At 33.0% G+C, this 21,686-nt stretch overlaps 2 protein-coding genes and 4 long non-coding RNA genes across 9 annotated transcripts; 2 read left to right on the forward strand and 4 right to left on the reverse strand.

Annotated features, from left to right (window-relative positions):
* Positions 1-1,139: 1,139 nt before the first annotated feature.
* On the reverse strand, positions 1,140-1,636 carry LOC137581432 (uncharacterized). The gene is made up of 2 exons (XR_011033155.1): positions 1,546-1,636; positions 1,140-1,482 (listed from the first exon to the last, which is right to left on the reverse strand). It is a non-coding gene; the product is annotated as an uncharacterized lncRNA (long non-coding RNA).
* Positions 1,637-1,928: 292 nt separating this feature from the next.
* Positions 1,929-2,451, reverse strand: LOC137581439 (uncharacterized). Its single transcript, XR_011033156.1, has 2 exons — positions 2,337-2,451; positions 1,929-2,275 (listed from the first exon to the last, which is right to left on the reverse strand). It is a non-coding gene; the product is annotated as an uncharacterized lncRNA (long non-coding RNA).
* A 460-nt stretch (positions 2,452-2,911) lies between these two features.
* Positions 2,912-3,714, reverse strand: LOC137581324 (uncharacterized). Its single transcript, XR_011033116.1, has 2 exons — positions 3,642-3,714; positions 2,912-3,575 (listed from the first exon to the last, which is right to left on the reverse strand). It is a non-coding gene; the product is annotated as an uncharacterized lncRNA (long non-coding RNA).
* Positions 3,715-5,034: 1,320 nt separating this feature from the next.
* Positions 5,035-6,123, reverse strand: LOC137581425 (uncharacterized). 2 transcript variants are annotated; one of them, XR_011033144.1, is made up of 3 exons: positions 6,056-6,123; positions 5,757-5,993; positions 5,035-5,244 (listed from the first exon to the last, which is right to left on the reverse strand). It is a non-coding gene; the product is annotated as an uncharacterized lncRNA (long non-coding RNA). The 2 variants fall into 2 exon arrangements; XR_011033145.1 differs by lacking the exon at positions 5,035-5,244 and having other exon boundaries at positions 5,700-5,993.
* Positions 6,124-6,687: 564 nt separating this feature from the next.
* Positions 6,688-13,571, forward strand: Gpdh1 (Glycerol-3-phosphate dehydrogenase 1). 2 transcript variants are annotated; one of them, XM_068294665.1, is made up of 7 exons: positions 6,688-6,965; positions 7,095-7,272; positions 10,246-10,452; positions 10,538-10,910; positions 11,068-11,221; positions 11,290-11,382; positions 12,978-13,571. In XM_068294665.1, exons 1-7 carry the CDS (start codon positions 6,922-6,924, stop codon positions 12,988-12,990), a joined length of 1,062 nt encoding a protein of 353 aa, XP_068150766.1. In that variant the 5' UTR covers positions 6,688-6,921; the 3' UTR covers positions 12,991-13,571. The 2 variants fall into 2 exon arrangements, with proteins under 2 accessions (XP_068150766.1, XP_068150765.1); XM_068294664.1 differs by lacking the exon at positions 12,978-13,571 and adding an exon at positions 11,981-12,403.
* A 922-nt stretch (positions 13,572-14,493) lies between these two features.
* LOC137580603 (serine/threonine-protein kinase 11-interacting protein) lies at positions 14,494-21,677 on the forward strand. Of its 2 annotated transcripts, XM_068294701.1 has the most exons (11): positions 14,494-14,782; positions 14,853-15,084; positions 15,968-17,698; positions 17,758-17,878; positions 17,937-18,072; positions 18,132-18,264; positions 18,330-18,542; positions 19,066-19,134; positions 19,565-20,143; positions 20,212-20,685; positions 20,749-21,677. In XM_068294701.1, the coding sequence occupies exons 2-11, from the start codon at positions 14,994-14,996 to the stop codon at positions 21,213-21,215; spliced, it is 4,014 nt and encodes a 1,337-aa protein (XP_068150802.1). In that variant the 5' UTR covers positions 14,494-14,782; positions 14,853-14,993; the 3' UTR covers positions 21,216-21,677. The 2 variants fall into 2 exon arrangements, with proteins under 2 accessions (XP_068150802.1, XP_068150803.1); XM_068294702.1 differs by lacking the exon at positions 19,066-19,134.
* Positions 21,678-21,686: the final 9 nt, after the last annotated feature.

Consider the following 21,686-nt stretch of genomic DNA (forward strand, 5'->3'; position numbering starts at 1 on the left):
CACGCTGATCAAGAAAATATATAGTTTGTGCGGTCGAGAACGTCTTTTTTACCATCTGATTAATTTTATAATGCCCTCCAGAGTACAAATATGTATATTTTTCAGGTATAACCTATGACCGGCAATATCTATGGAATGATATGGCTATTAAGCTTGTGCGATGCCTACAAAGGCCATAAAAAGGGCTTGACTTTTTGTCTTTAGAAGTTTAATATCTTGTTATTGGAATGCGCTTAAAAGCTAACTGCAATATTTAAGTTTCGAGAACTGGTATATAGGTATAGCAGATCTACTAACTCTTCTGATATGCATATAATTTCGATTTTTGTCATGCCACGAGCGTAACTAAGTTGAAAAGAGTTTTATACAATTGAGTCATGAAAAAGATAGAATTGTTTTTGCTTTTGGATTTGGCATTTGTTAATTGTTATGTAAAACGTATTAAGATTGGAACTTATAAGGATGTGAAAGTTGGCTAGACTTAATTAGCTGTAGAAACCAAGTCCAATGAATGCCAAAATGCCAAACACTGCATCTGTACCCTCATAGTTGATCAGGGATTCTAAAGGAAGTTTCTGCATCTTGCTGATGATGCCGATGACCCATGGAGGTTAATCATGCAGCGATGTTTGTTACGCGTTAATACCTTCATGTGACCTGGACCACGTGCTGGTTGCTTTGCTCTGATATTCCCGTTGCGTGTCTAAGCATCGCGTCATGTGTGCTCTTGGTGTGTGAAGAGAGGATTGGCTCGGGGGATGGGAGATGGGGGGGGGGAGGATGTTAGGATTCAGGGTTGCTCTAATTCCAACTGCCGCATTCGTTGGTGTTGTTGCCACTGTGCACCCGTAAAATTGATTGCGGCGAAAGCTGGAAAGTTGCACGTTATGCTCGTGGCCTGACTTGGTCTTTGGTCTGGTTCCTGGGGTCTGTTTCCTATTCATGTATGTAGGTATCTGTGTTTGTGTGTGTGCTTATGTGTGTTGGTATGGAATGTGTGGATGTGGCATAGCTGGTTTCGCTGGCAAAAATGTGATTTTCTACAGCTACCAACAACCGGCCCCATTTTAGCCAACTTTTTTTGTTTTTTGTTGGTTTTTGCTTTATTTCCACATTTTGTCATTTCTTTTCTCATTCCATGCTTGACAATTAGGAATTAGGTATTCCATTTAGGGTTCATATCGCATATATGAAGATCCTATAGAAACCTAAACCCATCATATTTATTTCACAATTAACTTTCTTATAAAGTGCTAAAATCTTCCAATTCCAAGCTAGAAGATTTAGGACTTTGATTATACAAATCTCTAATAATTTTCGAATTGGCAGCTGCTGCCTTACTCATGGCATTCAGAACTTCGCCCAAGGAATGAGCTTTTTCTCCAATCCATTGTACTTTAACCCCGCTGTCTGAGACAATTTTGTATAGAGTGTTCACCACTTCGTCAACCGTGATTGGTGCGGATTCAACATCTGGAAGAGCTGTTAATAAAACAAACAATTAAAACTTGATCATTCACTTTGAAAGATATTCTTGTCACTTACAGTAAAATATTAAAATTAAACATATAAAAACTGATGCTTTCAACTGCGACCGAAACATTGTTAAGCCTTTACGTATATAAATTCAAATCAGTTCTTTTTTATAATGGAATGTTTATATATTTTTATATATGTACGTATAAGTCTCTATAGCTAAGTGTAACGAATTTGCGTGCGTCAAAACGATTAAGCAAAACAAATTTAATCAGTTTTACAAGATAAATATTTATTAAGGATTGATATAGTTGAAAGTTGTTGAGTATATATTTTTTCGATCTGTAACAAAAACTTCTTCTGTTTGACTTAGCCAATTTGGAATTTTCAACATAAGGTTTGTAGACTGTTCTCAAACAGAAAAGAAATGCAAAAACTTACAAGGGTATAAGGTCTTTTGCATGGCCCAGTTCTGAGGTTTTTATATATTGTTTAATCTTAAACTAAGTTTTATTTTACAATAAACATTATCAACTAAGATTAACTGTTTCTGAGTTAGTGACTAAATTTTCCGTGTTAGTAGTTGGCTCTTCGGAGGTAACATTCTTGATATTATTCCATCCACGTAGAATTTGCAACATTTTTAGATTAGAAGCTGCCGCTTTAGTCATTTCTTGAATGGATTCGCCCATGTTTCGAGCGGATTGTCCAACATATTGCATTTGGACACTACCTTCTTTCACAAGTGATAATAACTTCTTCACGACAGTGTCAATCCTGGAGCCGACGACTGGAGAAGCTGTAAGGACATATTATTAACTTTTACTTACTACAATAATATATATATTAAATTTAATTACAATAAAATGTGAAAATTAAACATATAAAAACTGATGCTTTCAACTGCAAGCAAAGCATTTTATATGTCTTTTAGTGAATTAACTCAAATCAGTTCTTTTATATATTGGAAAATAACTTTGAATGTAGCCAAGTGTAAAGAATTTCCGCATCATAACGAATAACCGAAACAAATTTAATCGGTTTTGCAAAGAAAGATCTTTGTAAAGGAACTACAGTGGACACTAGGTTAACAAACGCTCTGCCAAATAAAGTTTTTGTCTGTAGCAACGATTTAGGGAAACCCCTGAATATACAAATATTACAATATTATATTATTTTTCCGCCATTTTAGCTGCAATTGCAGTTTGAACGAATTGTTAATCGAGGATCCACTGTAGTTAGAAATTGTAGAACATTGTATATTTGATCAGCACACAAACTTAATGTTAACCAAGTTCACTCGATAGCTCTCAAAAAAGGCAATTACCTTTTATGTAAGCTGAAAAAAAATGTAAAAACTTTCAAGATTATAAAAATTTCGGCATGGCTAGAGTTAGTCCAGTTCTACAATTTGAAATATCATAATTTCTTATGCTTTAAAATTGGCAGTCAAGAATTTTATTTAGAGTCGATATAACAGTATAAAGATCTAATGAAACCTTAATCAGATATTTTTAAATTATAAAAAATTTATTAGTTGAAAACTAATAACTAATAACCTTCCATGTTATTAGCTGGTTCTTCCCAGTTGTTAACTGGTTGATGCATGTAATGAACTGGTTTTTCCGTGTAAGTAAAATGTTCCTCCATGTAAGTGACTGGTTCTTTCCAATAAGTAATTGGTTTTCGTGAGCTTGCCAATGGTTTTGTGGAGTTGGCAACTGGGCTTTCGGATTTGTTCCATCCAGTTAGATTTTTAAAAAAGTTCATTTTAGAAGCCGCTACATTCGCCATCGTTCGAAACATATTGCTCACACCTTCACTAATCATGTTAGTAACAGTTCTTTTGGAGATGGCAGGTGGTTTGGTGGAGGCAGCAACTGGCTCGTCGTGGGTAGGACCTGGTGTTTTGGATTTTTCCCCTCCACTTAAAATTTTCAGCATTCGGACTTTAGAAGCTGCTAGTTTACCCATTGAATGAATGGCATTGCCCACGCTTCTAGCCGTGTTTCCAGCATGTTGAATCTGGACCCCATGTTCTGATAAAGCTGATAGTATTTGCTTTATTTCCTCGGGAGCGCACTCGACAGTTGGAAAAGCTGTAAAGAAATGGCAGTAAATTAAAATGAATTTATGAGTTATTACAATAATATGTTGTTAATTACAATAAAATATAAGAATTGAACATATAAAAACTGAAGCTTTCAACTGCAAGCGATTCATTGCGATGCCTCTTCGTGAATGGGTTCAAAACAAAATTTGTATGCAGTTTTTTCTACATATGTACCTAAGTGTAACGAATTCCCGTAGCAGAAAGATTAAAGGTTCTTGTAAGGGAATAAATTGAAAATTGATTCACAAATGCTTCATTTGCTAAAATCTTAATTTTCCAAGCCTTCCGAGTAATCATTCGAGACAGTCTATCTATTCATCTGTCTGTCGTCCTCCTGTTCTTTTCGGCCAACGCAAACTTCTCTACTTTGTCTGCAATATTGTCATATTTCATAAAGATCTGATTACTATACTTATTATAGAGCTCATATACAGTGCCCACTAAAGATTTGAGACAATCGTTTGAAAATGACATAAACTTTGTCGCCTCGCAAAAAGAGATACTCAAAATTGTTACTTATTACATGTGGGTTGAATTGCAATCATTGTTCTTCTTTTCCAAAATAATGGTTCTTTGCATGAGAAAGATAGAGAGGGAATATATAGACATACTTGGATCAACTTGCTAAAAAGAAAAGCCGATGAAAAGTATCTTACCATAACCCAAATTCAATCAAAAATGCCTCATTCGACGGATAATTTATTTTAGCTTCCTTCTCAATTCAAAATTAATTACATTGTAAAATTATTTGGTCACGTAGAATGTCATCAAATTCAAAAACCCCTTAAAACACTGCCATTATTCAGATTTTTAATTGATTCCAAATTGAATTCTTATGTAGTTTGTCTTAGTTTTTCTGGATCCACAAACTTATTCGAAGAGCTCGAGAGTGCATTTTTTGGATTTTTTTAAATTTGAGACATGTGACTTTTTCTTTTTGACGGTTTGAAACTTATCTGAGAATAGAAAACGGCCAAAAGCGATTTTGACAAAATCATCTGAATAGAATGACCAACTGAAATCTTTAAATTAAGACTCATCACTAAAACTATATTTAAATCGCATCAAATTTCAGTGTATTCAAGCAAATTCAGGACGAGTAGATACAACAGATATGAGCTTTATTAGAATCACTGGATTTATCTCTATGGATTTAAACAATAAGATTTCCTAGTGGACTAAATTCATAGTATGTACATATGTAAGTTTTAATAAAAATTTCTTAGCGACAGCAACTAAAGTTCGATAAGTGATTGGTTGGTCCCAATACAAACTTATGTGAAAGGGCCTCCGGTTAGTACGTCTTCCCTTGAGCGTCATTATAACCGGATTCTACTGTATTATTCATTGTACAAAGTAAAACCATTTTTACACTGATTAACAATTTAGCCCGAAAATAATACATTGTGGAATTTTTTTTTTTTTTTCTTATAACATATGTATTTATTTTCACAATTTTTATGCTGGTGCAGTTTTTAAACCAATTATTTTTTTGATGACTTGTACATTAGAGTCTGCTATTTTACCCAATGACTCAATTCCACTGCCCATACTAACGGTGTGGTCCCCAAGATATTGGAGTTGCTTTCCACCTTCCTCTAAAACTGAAAATACGCGTTTCTTGATACTGGCTATAACTGCAGCTGACTCGAGAACTGAAACGGTTGGGAAATTATTTTCAAATGTTAAAGACTTTGTTTCAAATATTTACCAAACAAAATGCAAATTAAACAACAAAAAACGGTTGCTTTCTGTTGCGTGCGAATCATTATAATGCTTTTTAGTAATTGCAGAAAAATTAAAATTTCTATTCATATATGAATATGAAAATATATATATATACATCCATACATAAGTGTAGCCAATTTCATTGAAAAAACGATTAACCAAAACAAATTGAAAGAATTTGTAAAGCAATCGGTGATAAAAGATGCTTCAGAACTTAGATTAATTATAAATATGACTTTTATTAGTACTGTAGTAAAAAATAACTAGAACTTCTGTCGTAATTATCATAGAAACTAGATAAAATTGTTTAAAGACTCTAAATTGAAATAATAAAATAAAAATGCTTTGCGAAACTAATTCATTTTGCTTCAACAAATTTAAATAATTTTGAACCATTTGCTTTATTCCAACATTTCAGTTTATATGCACTAAAACCTACCTATCTTAAAATCATTATTTTATAAGTTAATATTTTGTCCTTTGGGAATATCGCCAAAAAGATATCTGAAGCCTTTTGATCTATAAGCTACTGTTCTACTCATCGATTGAAGAACTTTGCCCACGCTAAGAGCGTCTTGTCCAACCTGCTGTAAATGGATTCCACCTTCTGCTATAAGTGTGTATACCTTTTTCATTAAATCTTGAAGCAGTGAAGCAGACTTGACAGCTGGAACAGCTGTAAAGAAAGTAGCATTTAATTAAAGCATAACAACATTTTAAAGTTTACGATCTATTTACCATAAAGTGTTAAGATTGAGAAAATAAAAACTGTTGCCTTGAGCTGCGAGCAATTCATTGTTCTGCCTCTTAGTAGTTGGATGAAAATCAGAGTTTATAATTTATTTCCCTTATATATTGGAATGTTTCTACTAACACATGTACCCAAGTGTAACCAATTTCAGTATCCAAAGGATTAACCAAGACAAATTCAGTGAGATTTACAAAGAATGTGTGGAAAAATGGGTGAAAAAAAAAAACATTTTAAGGCATGCCTTAAGTTGATGGTGCTAGATCGTCAGATTGGTTTTAATATTTATTTTAATATTCAATTTTTGCAGTTTATAATGATTTAGATTTGACTTTGCAAAACGCCAACACAGTGACTTAAGACAATAATAACTAGGTATTAAGGCAATAATAACTAATCTTAATAAATTATATCACAACTAATAATTATCTTGAAATTTTCAACCACATTTTAAACTTAAGCGCCGCGTAATTGATTTATTCCCAAAAATATGGTCACACAATAATTTAGAGCCACAAATTTGAATTGCTTTCTTATCCAACACTAACGTTTCAAATCTAGCCTCCTGCATTTTCCAACAATTCTGTGAGGGTAGTGATAGTAAATCTTTATCAATGGCAAAAATGGCAACACTGGTCAGCGTATCAAGAAGAAGCATAAAAATATAAATAAAAGCGAAATACATGGACAAATATATTCAGTAGTCGCCGTGGCTTCGACGTGTCAGTTAATATTTAAATAATAAACAAGCTACGAAATTGGTAGCTAAAAAGCACGCGGAATAGATATAGCACTATAACTTTTAACTACGCAAATTAAAGACAAACAACAACAACAAAAACACCTCAGACTCAGAATGGCGGATAAGACTAATGTGTGCATTGTGGGCTCGGGCAACTGGTAAGTGTGCAATATGTAATAACAATTACAATGTCGACCCACTCAATTATATAATTGTGGAATGCAATATTTTACAATCTCACAACTCACACATTCGATTCGACTTTTCTCGCTCTTCTCGTTCTCCAGGGGCTCGGCCATAGCAAAAATTGTGGGTGCAAATGCAGCTGCATTGCCCGAATTTGAGGAGCGGGTTACCATGTTTGTATACGAGGAACTAATTGATGGGAAGAAGCTAACGGAAATAATTAATGAGACCCATGAGAATGTGAAATATTTGAAAGGACATAAACTGCCATCAAATGTGGTAAGCTAAAGTGCCCAATAACAGCCAAAAGCAACAACAACAAACAGAAGTTGTTTATGTAATTGTAGTTATTACCAAAAGCACGAACCAAAAAAAAAAATTGATTTTGTTTGATACTTACATAAAAGGCGGCAATGCAAGCCTTGATCTTGACCGCGACCGCATGCAATTATCTAATCAGACAAATGCATATATCTATATTTATACACCTTACTCTCCACTCAATTTCTCTCTCGCTCTTTCTTCTCACATCATTCACTCTCTTTTTGGCTATGCGCTGCAGTTTTTTTTTCAGGGCCAAAAGCAAAATGCGTTTTCACCTTCAAAACGTGACGTTATTGTTGTAGGTGTGTGAAGAGCTCTCTCTCGCTCTCTCTTTTACTCTTTTTGCGCTCTCTCCTTTAACTTAGCCATCATTTATTTGACGTAGGTCAAGGCCGGCTTGTCAATTGAGCCATGGTTTTGTTTTGTTTCCTCTCTTTTATCACAAAAGTATTATAAACAATGGTTCAAGTCCGGACTAAGTTTTGCCCCATATGATGCAAAGGAAACTGATAACGAAATTTTCTGTATATGCAATATGCATAACCCACTTACTGAGGAAATTCAATTTATGTCAATGATATACCCTTTTGAAAATCTGAACTTAGATATAGAATATTAATTATTTAAACTCAAATTCTATGCTGAAAGCAACAAAAGTTGCACAGTTTCTTAACTATTCCTAACTAAACTGACGAAAGTTTTATTAAAAGATCTTTATCCCAATTTGCGATTTGCCAAAAAACAGAAATCAAAATTGAACAGTTGAGTAAGTTTTACACCAACTTTCTTTTGACTATATCCATAAAGAATACAAAAAGGTTCACAAAAAGTTTTTATTATTATTAAAAAAAAACCCAAAGCTCAGTACTAAATTACTGACTTGATTTATATGTTCCCATACAATTCCAATAGAAACCAAAAATCTTGCTAAAATCATTTAGAGTTTACTTTTTAAATAACCTAAAAACGCAGAATCTTTTAATTATAAAGATTAATTAAGTATAATTTTTTAATAACTAGAAATACGCCAAACATAAACTTAGCAAAGTTGTGCTAACGAAGGAGCGATGATAAAATATTCTTAAAAATTAAAAAAGTATTATTTCTATTTCATTTTTTATTCCCAGAGCATTTTTGAGCATAGTTTAATATAAAACCAATTAACTTTTTGGCTTAGTTTCATTAATTGAATATTTTTGCTGCATTTCTGACATTGATCTTGTTGTTTTTTTTTTGCCTTTGTTATTATATATTGTATATATTTTTATGTTGTCCCCACCTTCAAACCGGTTATATTGAACTCTTGCCAAAATCTTCTTCTATATGAGAATTTACATACATACATATATGAACATACACATATGTACATACATATATGTATGTATGTATGCAGATAGATGGATGGGAATGGAAAAGCGTCTAATTATATAGACAAACAAATAGGCAAACAATATGCCTCAGCATTTCGTTATAGAAAAAATTGTTGTTTTTGTTGTCTTTTTTGATTTTTCCATATATAATTCTCTGGCGTTTCTATATGTTATCACTTCATGCTGCTAACGCATGTTGTCTCTCGGTGACCAGCTGGTTTATAATCTATTTGGGAGGTGTTTTTCCATAGCCAACGACAGATAAAATACTCAATGCCTTGTTACAAGTTACATTCCTAACAGAATAACATTTATATATATACATACATATATAGGATTTTATATGTTTACATCTCAGTAATATGTGGGAGGCTACTGAATATTTTGTGTTAACATGGAGTAGCAACAGGTTAAACAAGTGTCGGAGCTTATCTATAATCAGCAAACAAAAATTGTCAAGTGCTTGAACTGTGTATACCCGCACATTTGAAGAGGCTCTGTCTATCATTGTGTGGTGCCCCCTTTACTTTAGCCATATTCAACGCTTATCAGCTATTAATATAGACCCAATAAATTACTGACGTAATTGAAAATGACGCGCCTTGATCAAATGTAACATATGCACAGCCATATACTATATAGACACAATTCAGGAAGCCTCAAAATGTCTATGCTAAAATATATTCAACAGTGGTTTTAGTTCTCTAACAATAGAAGCGAAACTTTTAATAGTCAAAGGGTTAAAAATCATTTTTCCTTTTTGTTTTTTATTTAAAGATTAGATAAGCCAAATGTCAAAAAGGAAAAAAAGCAGGGCAGATTTCTATAACTTTTATAGATTTAAAACGTCTAACGATGATTCATGGGGTCTAGTTTATAAAATTAATGCAGTAATTACTTAAAACTATTAAATGTTAAAAAGAAGTTTATCATCATTGTGAAAAGTGCAAAAACAAAACAAAAATTTCCATTAATAGCTCATAACTTTGAACATTTTAATGACTTTAACTTGTTTTCTTTCCTCCTCCAACGATAACGGCAATTTATTTTTGTTTTTGCATTGGGCAAATTGTTATCTAAACAGTGTCTGAACCTTACACTTTTTATTTATACTTATGTAGGTAAGTTCAACTCTTATATAAAGTCCACAATAATAATGCCAAAGCAAAGCAAAAATGCAAAAGACACAAACAAGTTTATGTATAAATAAGTAGAGTTGATCGCATTTTGAATTCAGGAAACAGGTTAACACAGGCCAGCAAAAAAAAAAAAAAAATATGAAATAAAATGTTATAACATTTAATTCACTGATATCGGCTCTCTCAATCGTCTAGACAAACGTCTATAGAAAGACGCGCCCCCAAAAAAAAAAAAAAATTGTCACACGTGCATAGAATATGATTTTGTAGATTTCCAAAGGTTCTTGAATCAACCTTGAACAAAAAATGTTTCTTATCAAATTTTAGTGCTTATCAAAGTGTAATTAGCTGTTTTTTTTTCCTAGTTTAATTGCTCTCCACATCTTACAGTGTCTATTTCTGCTTCTTCTATTTTGTAGGTTGCCGTTCCTGATCTAGTTGAAGCTGCCAAGAATGCTGATATTTTAATTTTCGTTGTACCCCATCAATTTATACCCAATTTCTGCAAACAATTGCTGGGTAAGATTAAGCCTAATGCCATTGCCATATCCTTGATCAAGGGTTTCGACAAGGCCGAAGGCGGTGGCATTGATCTTATTTCGCACATTATCACCCGTCACTTGAAGGTAAGTTAATACATACACTTATACATACATAAATGAAGGTGACACTGGGTAACCTCTAATGCGGTCTTAATTGTTTTTGTTTTAGATACCATGCGCCGTACTGATGGGCGCCAATCTGGCCAATGAGGTGGCCGAGGGAAATTTCTGTGAAACTACCATCGGTTGTACTGATAAGAAATACGGCAAAGTGCTGCGTGATCTCTTCCAAGCCAACCACTTCCGTGTTGTGGTCGTCGAGGATGCCGATGCTGTTGAGGTTTGCGGTGCCCTTAAGAACATTGTTGCCTGCGGTGCTGGTTTCGTTGATGGTCTCAAGTTGGGCGATAACACCAAGGCGGCTGTCATTCGTCTGGGTCTGATGGAAATGATACGCTTTGTCGATGTCTTCTATCCAGGCAGCAAATTGTCCACCTTCTTCGAGAGCTGCGGTGTCGCGGATCTTATCACAACGTGTTATGGTTAGTCAATGGAGTGGTAGAAGGGTACATTAAAGTCAAATACTAAACATTCAATTGACTTGATGATATCTCAATTCAACCTAAAGAAGAAAATAACCAATTCTTACATAGATATTTTGTTGTTTGTTTATAATAATAACGATTTAAATTCTCTTAGGTGGTCGCAATCGTCGCGTTTCGGAGGCTTTTGTCACCTCAGGCAAAACAATTGAAGAGTTGGAAAAGGAAATGCTTAATGGCCAGAAACTGCAGGGACCACCCACAGCCGAAGAGGTTAACTACATGCTTAAGAACAAGAAATTGGAGGATAAGTAAGATAACTAATAATATTTTAAATTGCCTTAATCTATTGATTAATCGATTCTTGTTTCCATTACAGATTCCCCTTGTTCACAGCTATACACAAAATATGCACAAATCAGCTTAAACCTAATGATTTAATCGATTGCATACGCAATCATCCAGAGCATATGTAAGTGTTTTGTTTCCTTTCGTTCGTTTGCTTCGTTTGCACATGATGAAACCCGTCTCCGAATTCCCCTCCTCCAATTCCTTACCTTCCTTTCTAACTAAACTCTTTTCTTTTTTTTCAATTAATTAATTATTGTTTTTGCTCTTAAGTTTTGTATTTTATTAGTTTGTTTTTCCTTTATGACTATGCCATAGCACTTAACTTCTTTCTCTGAATGTGTTTTGCCTTTTTAGTTCAACTAATTTTACTAAATTTAAGCTTAATTTTTAATATATAAAAACAAAGAAAGTAAAGTGAAAAAATGCTGAATAATAATAAAATATGCAAACAAAATTCCAAATTCAAATGAATGTATAATTTCTTTCAGTATCAACACAAATTTCATATAAATCAAATCATAAATCATTAATATGAAGTATGCATATTCATTTACTTTATTATTCAGCTCATTTTAAATATATACATAGTTTTAACCCAAATCTCCTCCCAAGTACATACATCTATACATCTTTTAACAAATTGCATATATTGTTTTATGTTTCATCCATTCAAATATTTGTTATTTTTTTCTTCTTTTTTCTTATATGATTTCTCATAGGGATACGTCCATCATGCCGTCGCCAAAACTATAAAAAAAACCAAACAATAAACAGACAGAATAAAAAGAAAAAAACAAAAAAAAACCTGTGTTACACCAAAAATCAAAAAGAACATGAATTTGTTTGTAAATATTTCGTTCTATGCGATCAAGTCATCTCTTCGTACACCAAATTTCCCCCACTCAACCAACCATCCACAACACGTTCGCTCCTTCGCACGCTCGCTCGTCAACATGCATTTCCTTTAATTTACGAAAAAACAACAAACATATAAATTATAATAATAATTTACAATCGTTATTCATTGTATTATCTCGCTCTATCAATTATTGTGTAAAGTGTGTAAAGAAAAAAGTGTCATATTTTTGTTAACAACTAATTGGATTTGTTGAAAATAAATAAAAAATTAATTATTATTTATACCCTTGCAGTTCCATTTACTAAGCAATTAAATGAAAATTATATAGGCCTGCAACAGAACAGATTAAAGCGATAATTATAATATCGTCTATCCTATATAATTCCAGAAGAATATACTTTAATTTATAGTCAAAAAGGGGCTAATTAAAATTGGCATTAAAAATACACAAATAAAATAAAAATGGAAATATAACTTAGAAAAAGTTTTCAAATTTAAACTGTTATCGTTGTCTAATAGCTTTGACCAACAAAATCATCTGCAAGGGTATATAAAAATATAAATTTTGTGTGCAAAAGATCTTATTCATTCCCAAATACAATTTCTTTATGTTTCATATACTTATAAAAATATACTCAATTGGCAGCTACAAAATCGGCAAATTTCCAGTACGTATGCAAATGAAAAACAAAAAAATTAAGAAATCAACACTTAATTTAATTGAAAAATTTTAGTTCTTCAAGCACGTTTGAGTTTCTTCTTTTTTTTGTCTGATAACAACAACTTGATTATGATTTCATATATATTTTGAATATTCAACACTGCCAAATAATAAGTTATATTCTCCTCTTTCACAGGCAAAATTTGTAAATTGTATAAAAAAAGAAAACGAAAAATGAACAAGTTTTTAACAATTTTTATGCACCACACACAGAGTAAATATTTTTCAGCACAATCTGTACATTTGGATCTTCAAGTCAGTCTACTCTTCAGGATTGTTTATAGGTTGTTAATATGTATAGTTAATTGAACAAATATTATTTTATATTAATTATTTTTTTTTTTAATAAAAATCCCAAGCATATCCTACTGAAGCCCACAGAGAGAATATATAAGTCAATCAAAGTCTGCTTTATTAATTTTTTTTTTCTATTATTATTATTAAATAATTAGTTCAAACAGAGAAATATGCGCATGTACCTTATTACCAAATTTTGTGGCCATGAGTATTAAAAAGAACAACAAACAAAGCAAACAATAACAATCGAATGGCTTAATTTTAAAATATCAAACAAAATTAGGCATATGTAATTTATGGAATTTATGTGCGTTAGAACAAAACTTAGAGCAATTTTAATTGAATGGCGTAGACGTAAAGTAATTAATGTAAATGAATCCAAAAGTGTTAAATAAACAAAATAAAATAAAAGTAAATTCAAAATTTAAATAAAGTGTTTTGTACTGAGTATATCTATAAATCAAAAATGGATGGGTAAGTTTTGATTTTGAATGTTTAAATAGTTTTCCATCAAATATCTAAGCATTATATTATATAAACTCCTGATGATAGATATCTAAGTATACTATTTGGAAAAAACCTTTCCAACCTGTCCCCAATTTGTTCCACAATCTTTTTATATGTGAATAGGTGAACAACTTATTTTTAACTTCAAATATTTTCATATTGATCTTAAACTCATGTGGTTAGATTCTCTGTGATCTTAATTATTTTACCTTTTTCTTTTACTTCTTTCAATTAAAAACACAAAGAAGAAAAAAATTTTAAGAAGTTTTAAATTGGTTTCTAACATTTTTATTAAACATATTTGTTGGATCGATATACCTAAAAGTAAAAATTTATATGAGGAAATATTTAAAAGGTTTTTAGCTTAATATAATTTTAAAAACAGCTAATCATATTTTCTTAAATTAATTTGTGATTTAATAAGAAATAATGAAAACAAAATACATTTTTATCTTTGATTTACATAATGCATTTATTTCGTATGTTAGTTAAAGTTAAAAAGTGAAACAAATTTTAAAATATAAAATATATATTAAGAAATGTTTTATCAAAATTATTTGTTTATTAATGACAAATTTTATTTATATTTATCTTATTAGTTTAAATTTTTTTAAATGTTGCTACAATAAAAATGAATACATACACGCATAATATTTATTGTTAGTAAGAAATACTAATATTTTTACAACATACTCACGTTAATGATCCATTTTTTATTTACTTAAATGTTTTTTTTTTATATTTTAAAATTCGCCTTTGTTTAATTTTGATTTTGGAAAAAATTCCGCTCGAAGTGGTATTTTTTAGTATTTTCATCAACGGTCATACTGAGAGACATGGGTCAGTGTTGCCAGTAAGTTGCGGACAAGAAAGAAGAAGCATACAAAATAAAACGAAATTCATTTTAATAAAAAGAAAAAAGGAAGGACAAGTGCGGATTATACGGGAATATCTCAATTTCTCAAATTGTAGGCGACAAATTCCTCGAAAATGTAACATTAATCTCCAATTGCAATTTAATGGAAGTTGCTGCAAATCGTAGAATTAAAAGTAAAGGCGTCATAAAAAAGAACAACAACAAAAATTTAAAATTAATGGAATCACAAAATTAAGAGAATTACGTGAAAACTTTGATGAGTGAGTGCTGTAGATATATATATACTAGATGCACCTGCACATATAGTAATTTATTTTGACATTTTTGCAGTTGATTTAACCAACAGAACAATAAAAATAAACTCAAATACGAGAAGCACAGCTGTTTGGGGCTCCACCCCCTCATCTGCCCCTAACCCCCAGCAAAACAGACCACAGCCCCCTCACTACTGTTCGATTCTTCTCTATTATTATGGATCCCGAAAAGATCACCGAATTGGCCAATTTGCTGCGCAAGAATGGCGATAAAATATTGAGCTCAGAGTTTACCTTGACGTTATCAGGTGAGAATAGAAAAATATGTAAATAAATGTATATAGAACTGACCAAAATTAGAACAACGCAAAATGCAACGCGCGAACATGCGTCTGAGTGATGACGGGCCCTGCCCACCGCCTACCTCTTTGTTCAGAGCTTAGATTGACGATCGATAAGTGACCAACAGAATGATAGTAAATGGAGGGGCTTAAAGGTTTAAATTCTCTACTGCTTTCTGTTAATGTTCAGAATTTGCATATCTTAAACGCATTTTCATCTCTTTCAACCAAATTTAATAATCAATATATCATTCGACGGGCAATTAAATTTACCTTCTTTCCTAGTTCGAGGGAAAAATTACTTTGGCATCAATCGTCTCGTCTCGTAAATTATCCTCGCTCGAAAGACCAACAAATTACACAATTGGTCCAAAACGAATGTTGATATTATGCAGCTTATATTAGTTTAGCAAGATCTGCAACTTCCAAGATAACTATCAATTCTATTAGCAAACCATTTCAACAACTAAATAGCGCACAAAGTGTAGTTTGGTTTTCAATTTCCATAAGCATTAAATTTCTTTGAAATATAAACTAAACCTTTTCTACATTTCTAAAATTCTTCAAAGAACGAACAAAATTTAAAAACCATGATAAAAAATCTTATAATTATTACCAAAATGACGAATTAAATTAAAAACCCAAAATTTGTAGTCCTATGTATGTACAAAATGTCTTTAGCAAAACAAGCGACGGCATCACATGAGTGTAAACTATAATTTACCGATCTGTTAAAATGAGATTTGTATAATTTAGATTGCTATTAAAGTTAACACCAAAAAAACTGGTAAAACCCCTTGAGTAGAGAACTCTACTACTCTGACTAATCTTGACATTTTTCTATTTTTAGGCTCCCTTTTGAGGGCTTTAAATGATTCGTTTGAATTGATTGCTGATAGCGATATTGGTGCTGGCGCCTCTAAAGCTTTTCAGGTTGTTAAGCCGATTAATGCCACATCGAATGTATTCTCGGATCTTCAGTTATTGCATGATTTTGTACAGAAAACCACACTTTTGAAATTAAATTATTTTCCCATTGATATATACTATGAAGGTGTTATCGATATTGGGAAATTTCGTGCCTTGAAACGTCTGGAGGTGCATAAGATTAGCATACTACAGGTGGTGGGCATACAGCCATTGCGATCGCAACTTCAACAATTGATTTGCATAAAAAGTATCAAGAGTGTGGATGATATTATAACCCATTGTGGTGGCGATAACTCCAATGGTTTTGTTTGGAATGAATTACAAACAGCTGATTTCAGTTATAATAATCTGAAGTCCGTTGACACTGCGCTGGAATTTGCCCAACATTTGCAGCATCTGAATCTACGGCACAATAAGTTAAATAGCGTCACAGCTATCAAGTGGTTGCCACACCTAAAGACCTTAGACTTAAGTTACAATTGTTTAACACAACTGCCACAATTCCATATGGCAGCCTGGAAGCGATTGCAATTGCTTAATATTAGCAATAATTATGTGGAAGAACTCTTGGATATTGCAAAAATGGAGAATCTGAACCATTTGGATATATCCGATAATTGTCTACTCGAGCATAGTCAACTTTTACCATTGAGTGCCATAATGACCCTCACCACACTCAATTTGCAAGGAAATCCTCTCGCATGTCATCCCAAACATCGTTTGGCTACAGCTCAGTATTTGCACAAGAACACGGCAACTGTGAAATTTGTCTTGGATTTCGAACCACTCAGCAAGAGCGAGAAATTAACAACTGGCAAGCAGAAACTACGTTTTGTTGGCAGCCTTAATCATCGTCTGAATGCCAGTCGTTCCATTTCGATCAACAGTTCGAATAATTCTATAAATACCCTGGCCTCCAGTGCGGGTTCGCAGCGCTCTATCTATATGAAAGGCGGGGGACGGGATTCATCATCGGAATCGGAACCAGCACCATCGGATAATTCTCAGATAAGCATAAAAAAACGATCGCTAAAAGTTCGTACTGTTGACATTTCAGAGCCTAAAGAGGAACCTACAGAACCTTTGCAAGCTATTGAAACACCTCCGCTCGCTTCAAAATCAACCATTAGCAATGAGCGATTTATGGCACAAGAAACACCTGACGCCTCTCATTTGGAGGCCAAAAAGACAATTGAAAACCTGCGACTAAAATATGGCAATGAATGGTTGCAATCAGGACAAGCGGAGCTAATGCAAAGCATGGAGTTGCCTCATCAGCCACCAAGTGTGGAAGAGGTTCATGATGCTCGTCAGCAATTTAACGAGTATCTAGGAGACATGTGCTCGAATTCAACCACGAATAATGAGGCAGAAACAACCATGCTCAATTGTAGCTCTACACCGACAAATACTTCCACATTGAATAAAACATTTGAGACCACATTGACCCCCATCAAAGTAGAATCAGAAGAGCAAAAAGAAGCAAATGAGACTCTTTACGAGACCTGTAATTCAAGTATAGAGACTCAATATGAGAGTATAAATGATAATACAATAACAGAAGAGGAAAACAATTCAGAGAAGGATAAGCACAAAAAGTTGCTTGATCTGTATGGAACACTTCCAAATGCTGAAGAGGAAGAAACAGCCAGTAAATAGCTCTCATCAATAAGCTTTGTTCTCTAAAATTTAATAATTCATTATTTCTAGTATCCGATTCTGAGCTGGACGAGGACACTTACATTGTCCACCATGAACAGAAGCCCAGTGAACTATTATTGCTTACCATATCATCCAATTTTATACGTGAAAAAGATGCACTGAACGAGCGGTGAGTTTAATTCAAAAAATAATCAAAGCCTTAAAACATATTTAACTTTATACCATAGAACCAAAACGAAATGGAGCCTACAAATATTGGAATCTTGCGAACATCTCAAAGCAAATACGTTGCGTTTAAATTTTGATACAGTAAAAAAGGATAAACAAGAGCGCATCTATTGCCTAGACAATTTATTATGTCAGGTGAGTCGAATGAAATCATAACTTCCATCCACTTATATTTGCTTTACTCTCATAAACAGAAACTGGAAAAGAAATTACGTGATATACTTTCCAAACGCGATCTAAACGAAATGAATATAAGTGTCTATCGTTGCGTGATATGTGGCAAACAATTTATGATAGATCAGAAAAGCAGGCGACATAATGCGGAAGGTATATCCCATAAATATATCCAAATACATATATGGAGTATTCTTATATAAATTCATTTAATGTAGCTTTGCGTTGCCGTGATTGTCATACTTATCTGGTTGAGGTGACAAATGACTTATCCCGTTCAATGGATAAACCAACTGTGGAATTGGCTGCTGAAGTCAAGCTATCGCCAGCTCTTATTGTAGAGGAGGATGAGCAGCCATCAACATCATCATTAGTTAACATGCCCTTGATATTGGAAGACGCCAAGGAGGATAAGGATAGCAATAGCATTGGCAAGTCTTTGGCCAGTTTTTTATTTTATTCTGATCAATTTATGGAAATTTTCTAATTCGAAAGAAAAAAAAAAAACAGACACAAACATACCGAGACAAAATTTTGTAGATATTTTTTCATTTAATTTATGGTTTTTGATGCTTATTCATTTGGTTTGTTGTTGTTTCTTATTATTATTATTACAATTGCGTGTGCCATTTTGTAGAATATTTTTCTAGTTTATGTGTGATATTTTTTATTTTTATATATATTTATATCATTTTTAATTTAATTTTTCTTTATTTCTTTCTTTCTTTTTTTTTTGCATGCAAAACACACACACACACATAAATATTTATTACACCCACATACTCACAACAACCACTAAAAAAACCTAAAAAACATACAAAATTTACAAAAACGAAAAAAAAAAAAATGGCAAATGAATCTAACTTTGGACATTTATACTGTTTATTTTTTTGTATACCTTTTTCTCTCAACCACCAACCAAAAATAATGTAATATATTTGATTAAATATTTAGTGGCCAACTGGCGGCTAACAACTGCTAATAACACACCCAAGCGTAGGAGTTTGATGCAAACCACAAAAAGTTAATATGCCAATTTGTATAAGTTAACAAAAATAATTTTTGTTTGTATTTTTTTTAATTTTTTCATTTGAAAACAATAATATGCATTTTGCTTCTTGTTTATGTTCAAAGAAAGGAAGCAGCATTGGTTTCTTTGTTTTTTTATGCATGAAGCTAACAAATTTCCCAATTTTAAAAGTCTTATACTTTCATTTGTTGTGTTATAATTTAAAGATAATATAAGTTTAAGACTTTTAAGAGCTTCTAACTAAAACATAAAATTGGTTTATTTTATTGGTAATTTTTTAAAAATACTAAAATTTATTTTTTAAATAACAAATCTAAATGCTGCTTCTTTGGAAAAAAATGTATATTCCTCTTGTAAGAAAGAATCCAAAAACTGAACAAAAAAACAACCCAACAATACTTCCCACTGTTCCCTAACCAACAGGTTCTGCCAACTCCCTTAACGAGAGCAGCTCTTGCTCAAAGATAACCAATTCACAGTGCTCCTTTGATTCCAATCAATCTGTGGTGGGCAGCTCAAATACCGAACGTGACTTAGAATTTCGTGCCAATGAAAGTGATGTCGATATTATCTCCAATCCGAGCCAGTCCAGTATTGAGGTATTGGATCCAAATCTACAAAGTGCAAGTGCAAGTCGAAAGACCAGCGAAGAACGTCGCATGTCACAACTTCCGCATCTTGAAACCATAAACGATGATGTAACTCAAACGCAAAGCTTTCTGGAGCGTGAATTTGGACAAACTCAAGCCGAAGCAGATCGAACAGAGACGGAGGCAACAACAACTGTCACCCAAGTGGGTCATGTTCAGCTAACTGAGAGTAGCTCATCGGGTTCGGTTACAGACAGTATTTGTACGGCCTATGAGCAACAAGGCAAGGTCCAGGAAGAGGATAAAAAGATTAAGGAGAAGCATCATCCTGCCATTAACAACAATAACAATGAGCTAAGCAATGGACAACTAAAGAAAGCAGAAGATGCGGGATTGTCATCAATGTTTGGTGGTAATTAGTAATAATTCCACAAATTTTCTTCAAATCTATTAATCTCTTTTATGCCTTTTATTTTGCAGCTCTTTTCCAATCGACCAACATGCTGATGTCTAGTTCAAAGAAACTTATCGATGCTGAAGCTAATGCTGGCTCTTCGATCTTAACTCAGCCGTATAAGTTCAATTATAACGATTTCAACGACATCGATCATCGCTTGAAACTATATTTCTATCAACATAAGTTCAAAATGGATGGCGAACACTTTAAATGGCTGGCCAAAGGACTCATCTATAATGAGCAAAAGCAAACCATGCAGGAAGGTCTTGTAGTGATATCGACTTGCAAATGTTACCTCATGGAAGCATTTGCTCCGCTACACGATGATGTGTCCAAGTGGCTTCGTCAGGTGGTTAGTGTTACAGTGGATCGGTTAACAGATTTACAATTGCTGCCCTGGAAATTGGGTCTGTCGTTCACCCTTAAAGATTGGGGCGAATTTTCACTGCTTTTACAGGACATGCTAAGAACAGATAGTTTACTTTTATATCTACAGGGTAAGATAGCCAGAAGCAAGCGTCTATCGTATATTTGTATACATAACCTTCATTTTTATGCAGGCGATAAGCTGCCTCAGGAGTGTCACTTTGAACATCAGCCCTCCACCGCAATTCGTGATTATCTGAACTCGCAACAGACGGAACCATTCAAAATCTGCGCTATTCTCACCAGTTGCCAGTGGACGAGCGGCGAGGAGAAACGTAATTTTGATCTATGCACTCTTCTAACCACCGACAACCAATTGTCTATTGCTGGCAATGGCAAATTTAACTGGCTATCCGCAGGCAAACAAGAAAATCTATTGCCCATGGACATAAGTCTTAGCCAACCCATGAGCAATCTTGTCGAGGTCGAACGTAACACGGATGACGAGTATACCATTAGTTTCATCGATGACACGCAAAGCAAATGCGAAATGTGGCATCTGAAGTTTGGTACACAGACAAATGCAGAATGTTGTCTAAAAACCATTGGACAATCATGGGAACGACTATTTGGTGTGCCATTTAGCTACTCGGGAACGTAGTACAAGGGACCAATTCCAATTATATTATCATATCACAAAACAATTTGTAATTACTATGACATATGAAAAGTGAATTTTGATCTACATATATCGATTGTTTTTATCATGCGATTAGCTTTATATAACTCTGATCATATATATAAAATGTTATAGACTTAGATTTTCAACTATGGACAATATATACAAAACATAGATAAGATGTAATGAAAATAGAAGCAAGACATGGTGCTTATTATACGAAAAGTAAATTGTACTATACTTTGTAATATATTAGAAATTATTTGTAAAAATCATTAAAATTCTAAGTAACAATAAAAAAAAAAAACACTCGATAAATATACGATTATGAAATAAAATTCAAGGAGTCGAATTTAGATTGTAAATATAAGGCAAATTTCTTTCTTAAACCAGGAAATATAAAGTTTAAAAGGAAAATATAAGTAATTGCTCTAGAAACAAAAACTAATTAAC

This window comes from Drosophila tropicalis, unplaced genomic scaffold, assembly GCF_018151085.1.
Source record: "Drosophila tropicalis isolate 14030-0801.00 unplaced genomic scaffold, ASM1815108v1 contig_845, whole genome shotgun sequence".
NCBI classification, from domain to species: Eukaryota; Metazoa; Arthropoda; class Insecta; order Diptera; family Drosophilidae; genus Drosophila; species Drosophila tropicalis.

Coding starts and splice junctions, on each gene's coding strand:
- Gpdh1 (XM_068294664.1), top strand. CDS start 6,922: ATGGCGGATAAGACTAATGTGTGCATTGTGGGCTCGGGCAACTG. Junction 10,911..11,067: donor TCTTATCACAACGTGTTATG/GTTAGTCAATGG, acceptor AAATTCTCTTAG/GTGGTCGCAATCGTCGCGTT. Junction 11,383..11,980: donor CGCAATCATCCAGAGCATAT/GTAAGTGTTTTG, acceptor GATTTCTCATAG/GGATACGTCCATCATGCCGT.
- LOC137580603 (XM_068294701.1), top strand. CDS start 14,994: ATGGATCCCGAAAAGATCACCGAATTGGCCAATTTGCTGCGCAAGAAT. Junction 15,085..15,967: donor GTTTACCTTGACGTTATCAG/GTGAGAATAGAA, acceptor TTCTATTTTTAG/GCTCCCTTTTGAGGGCTTTA. Junction 20,144..20,211: donor ATTGTCATCAATGTTTGGTG/GTAATTAGTAAT, acceptor TTTATTTTGCAG/CTCTTTTCCAATCGACCAAC.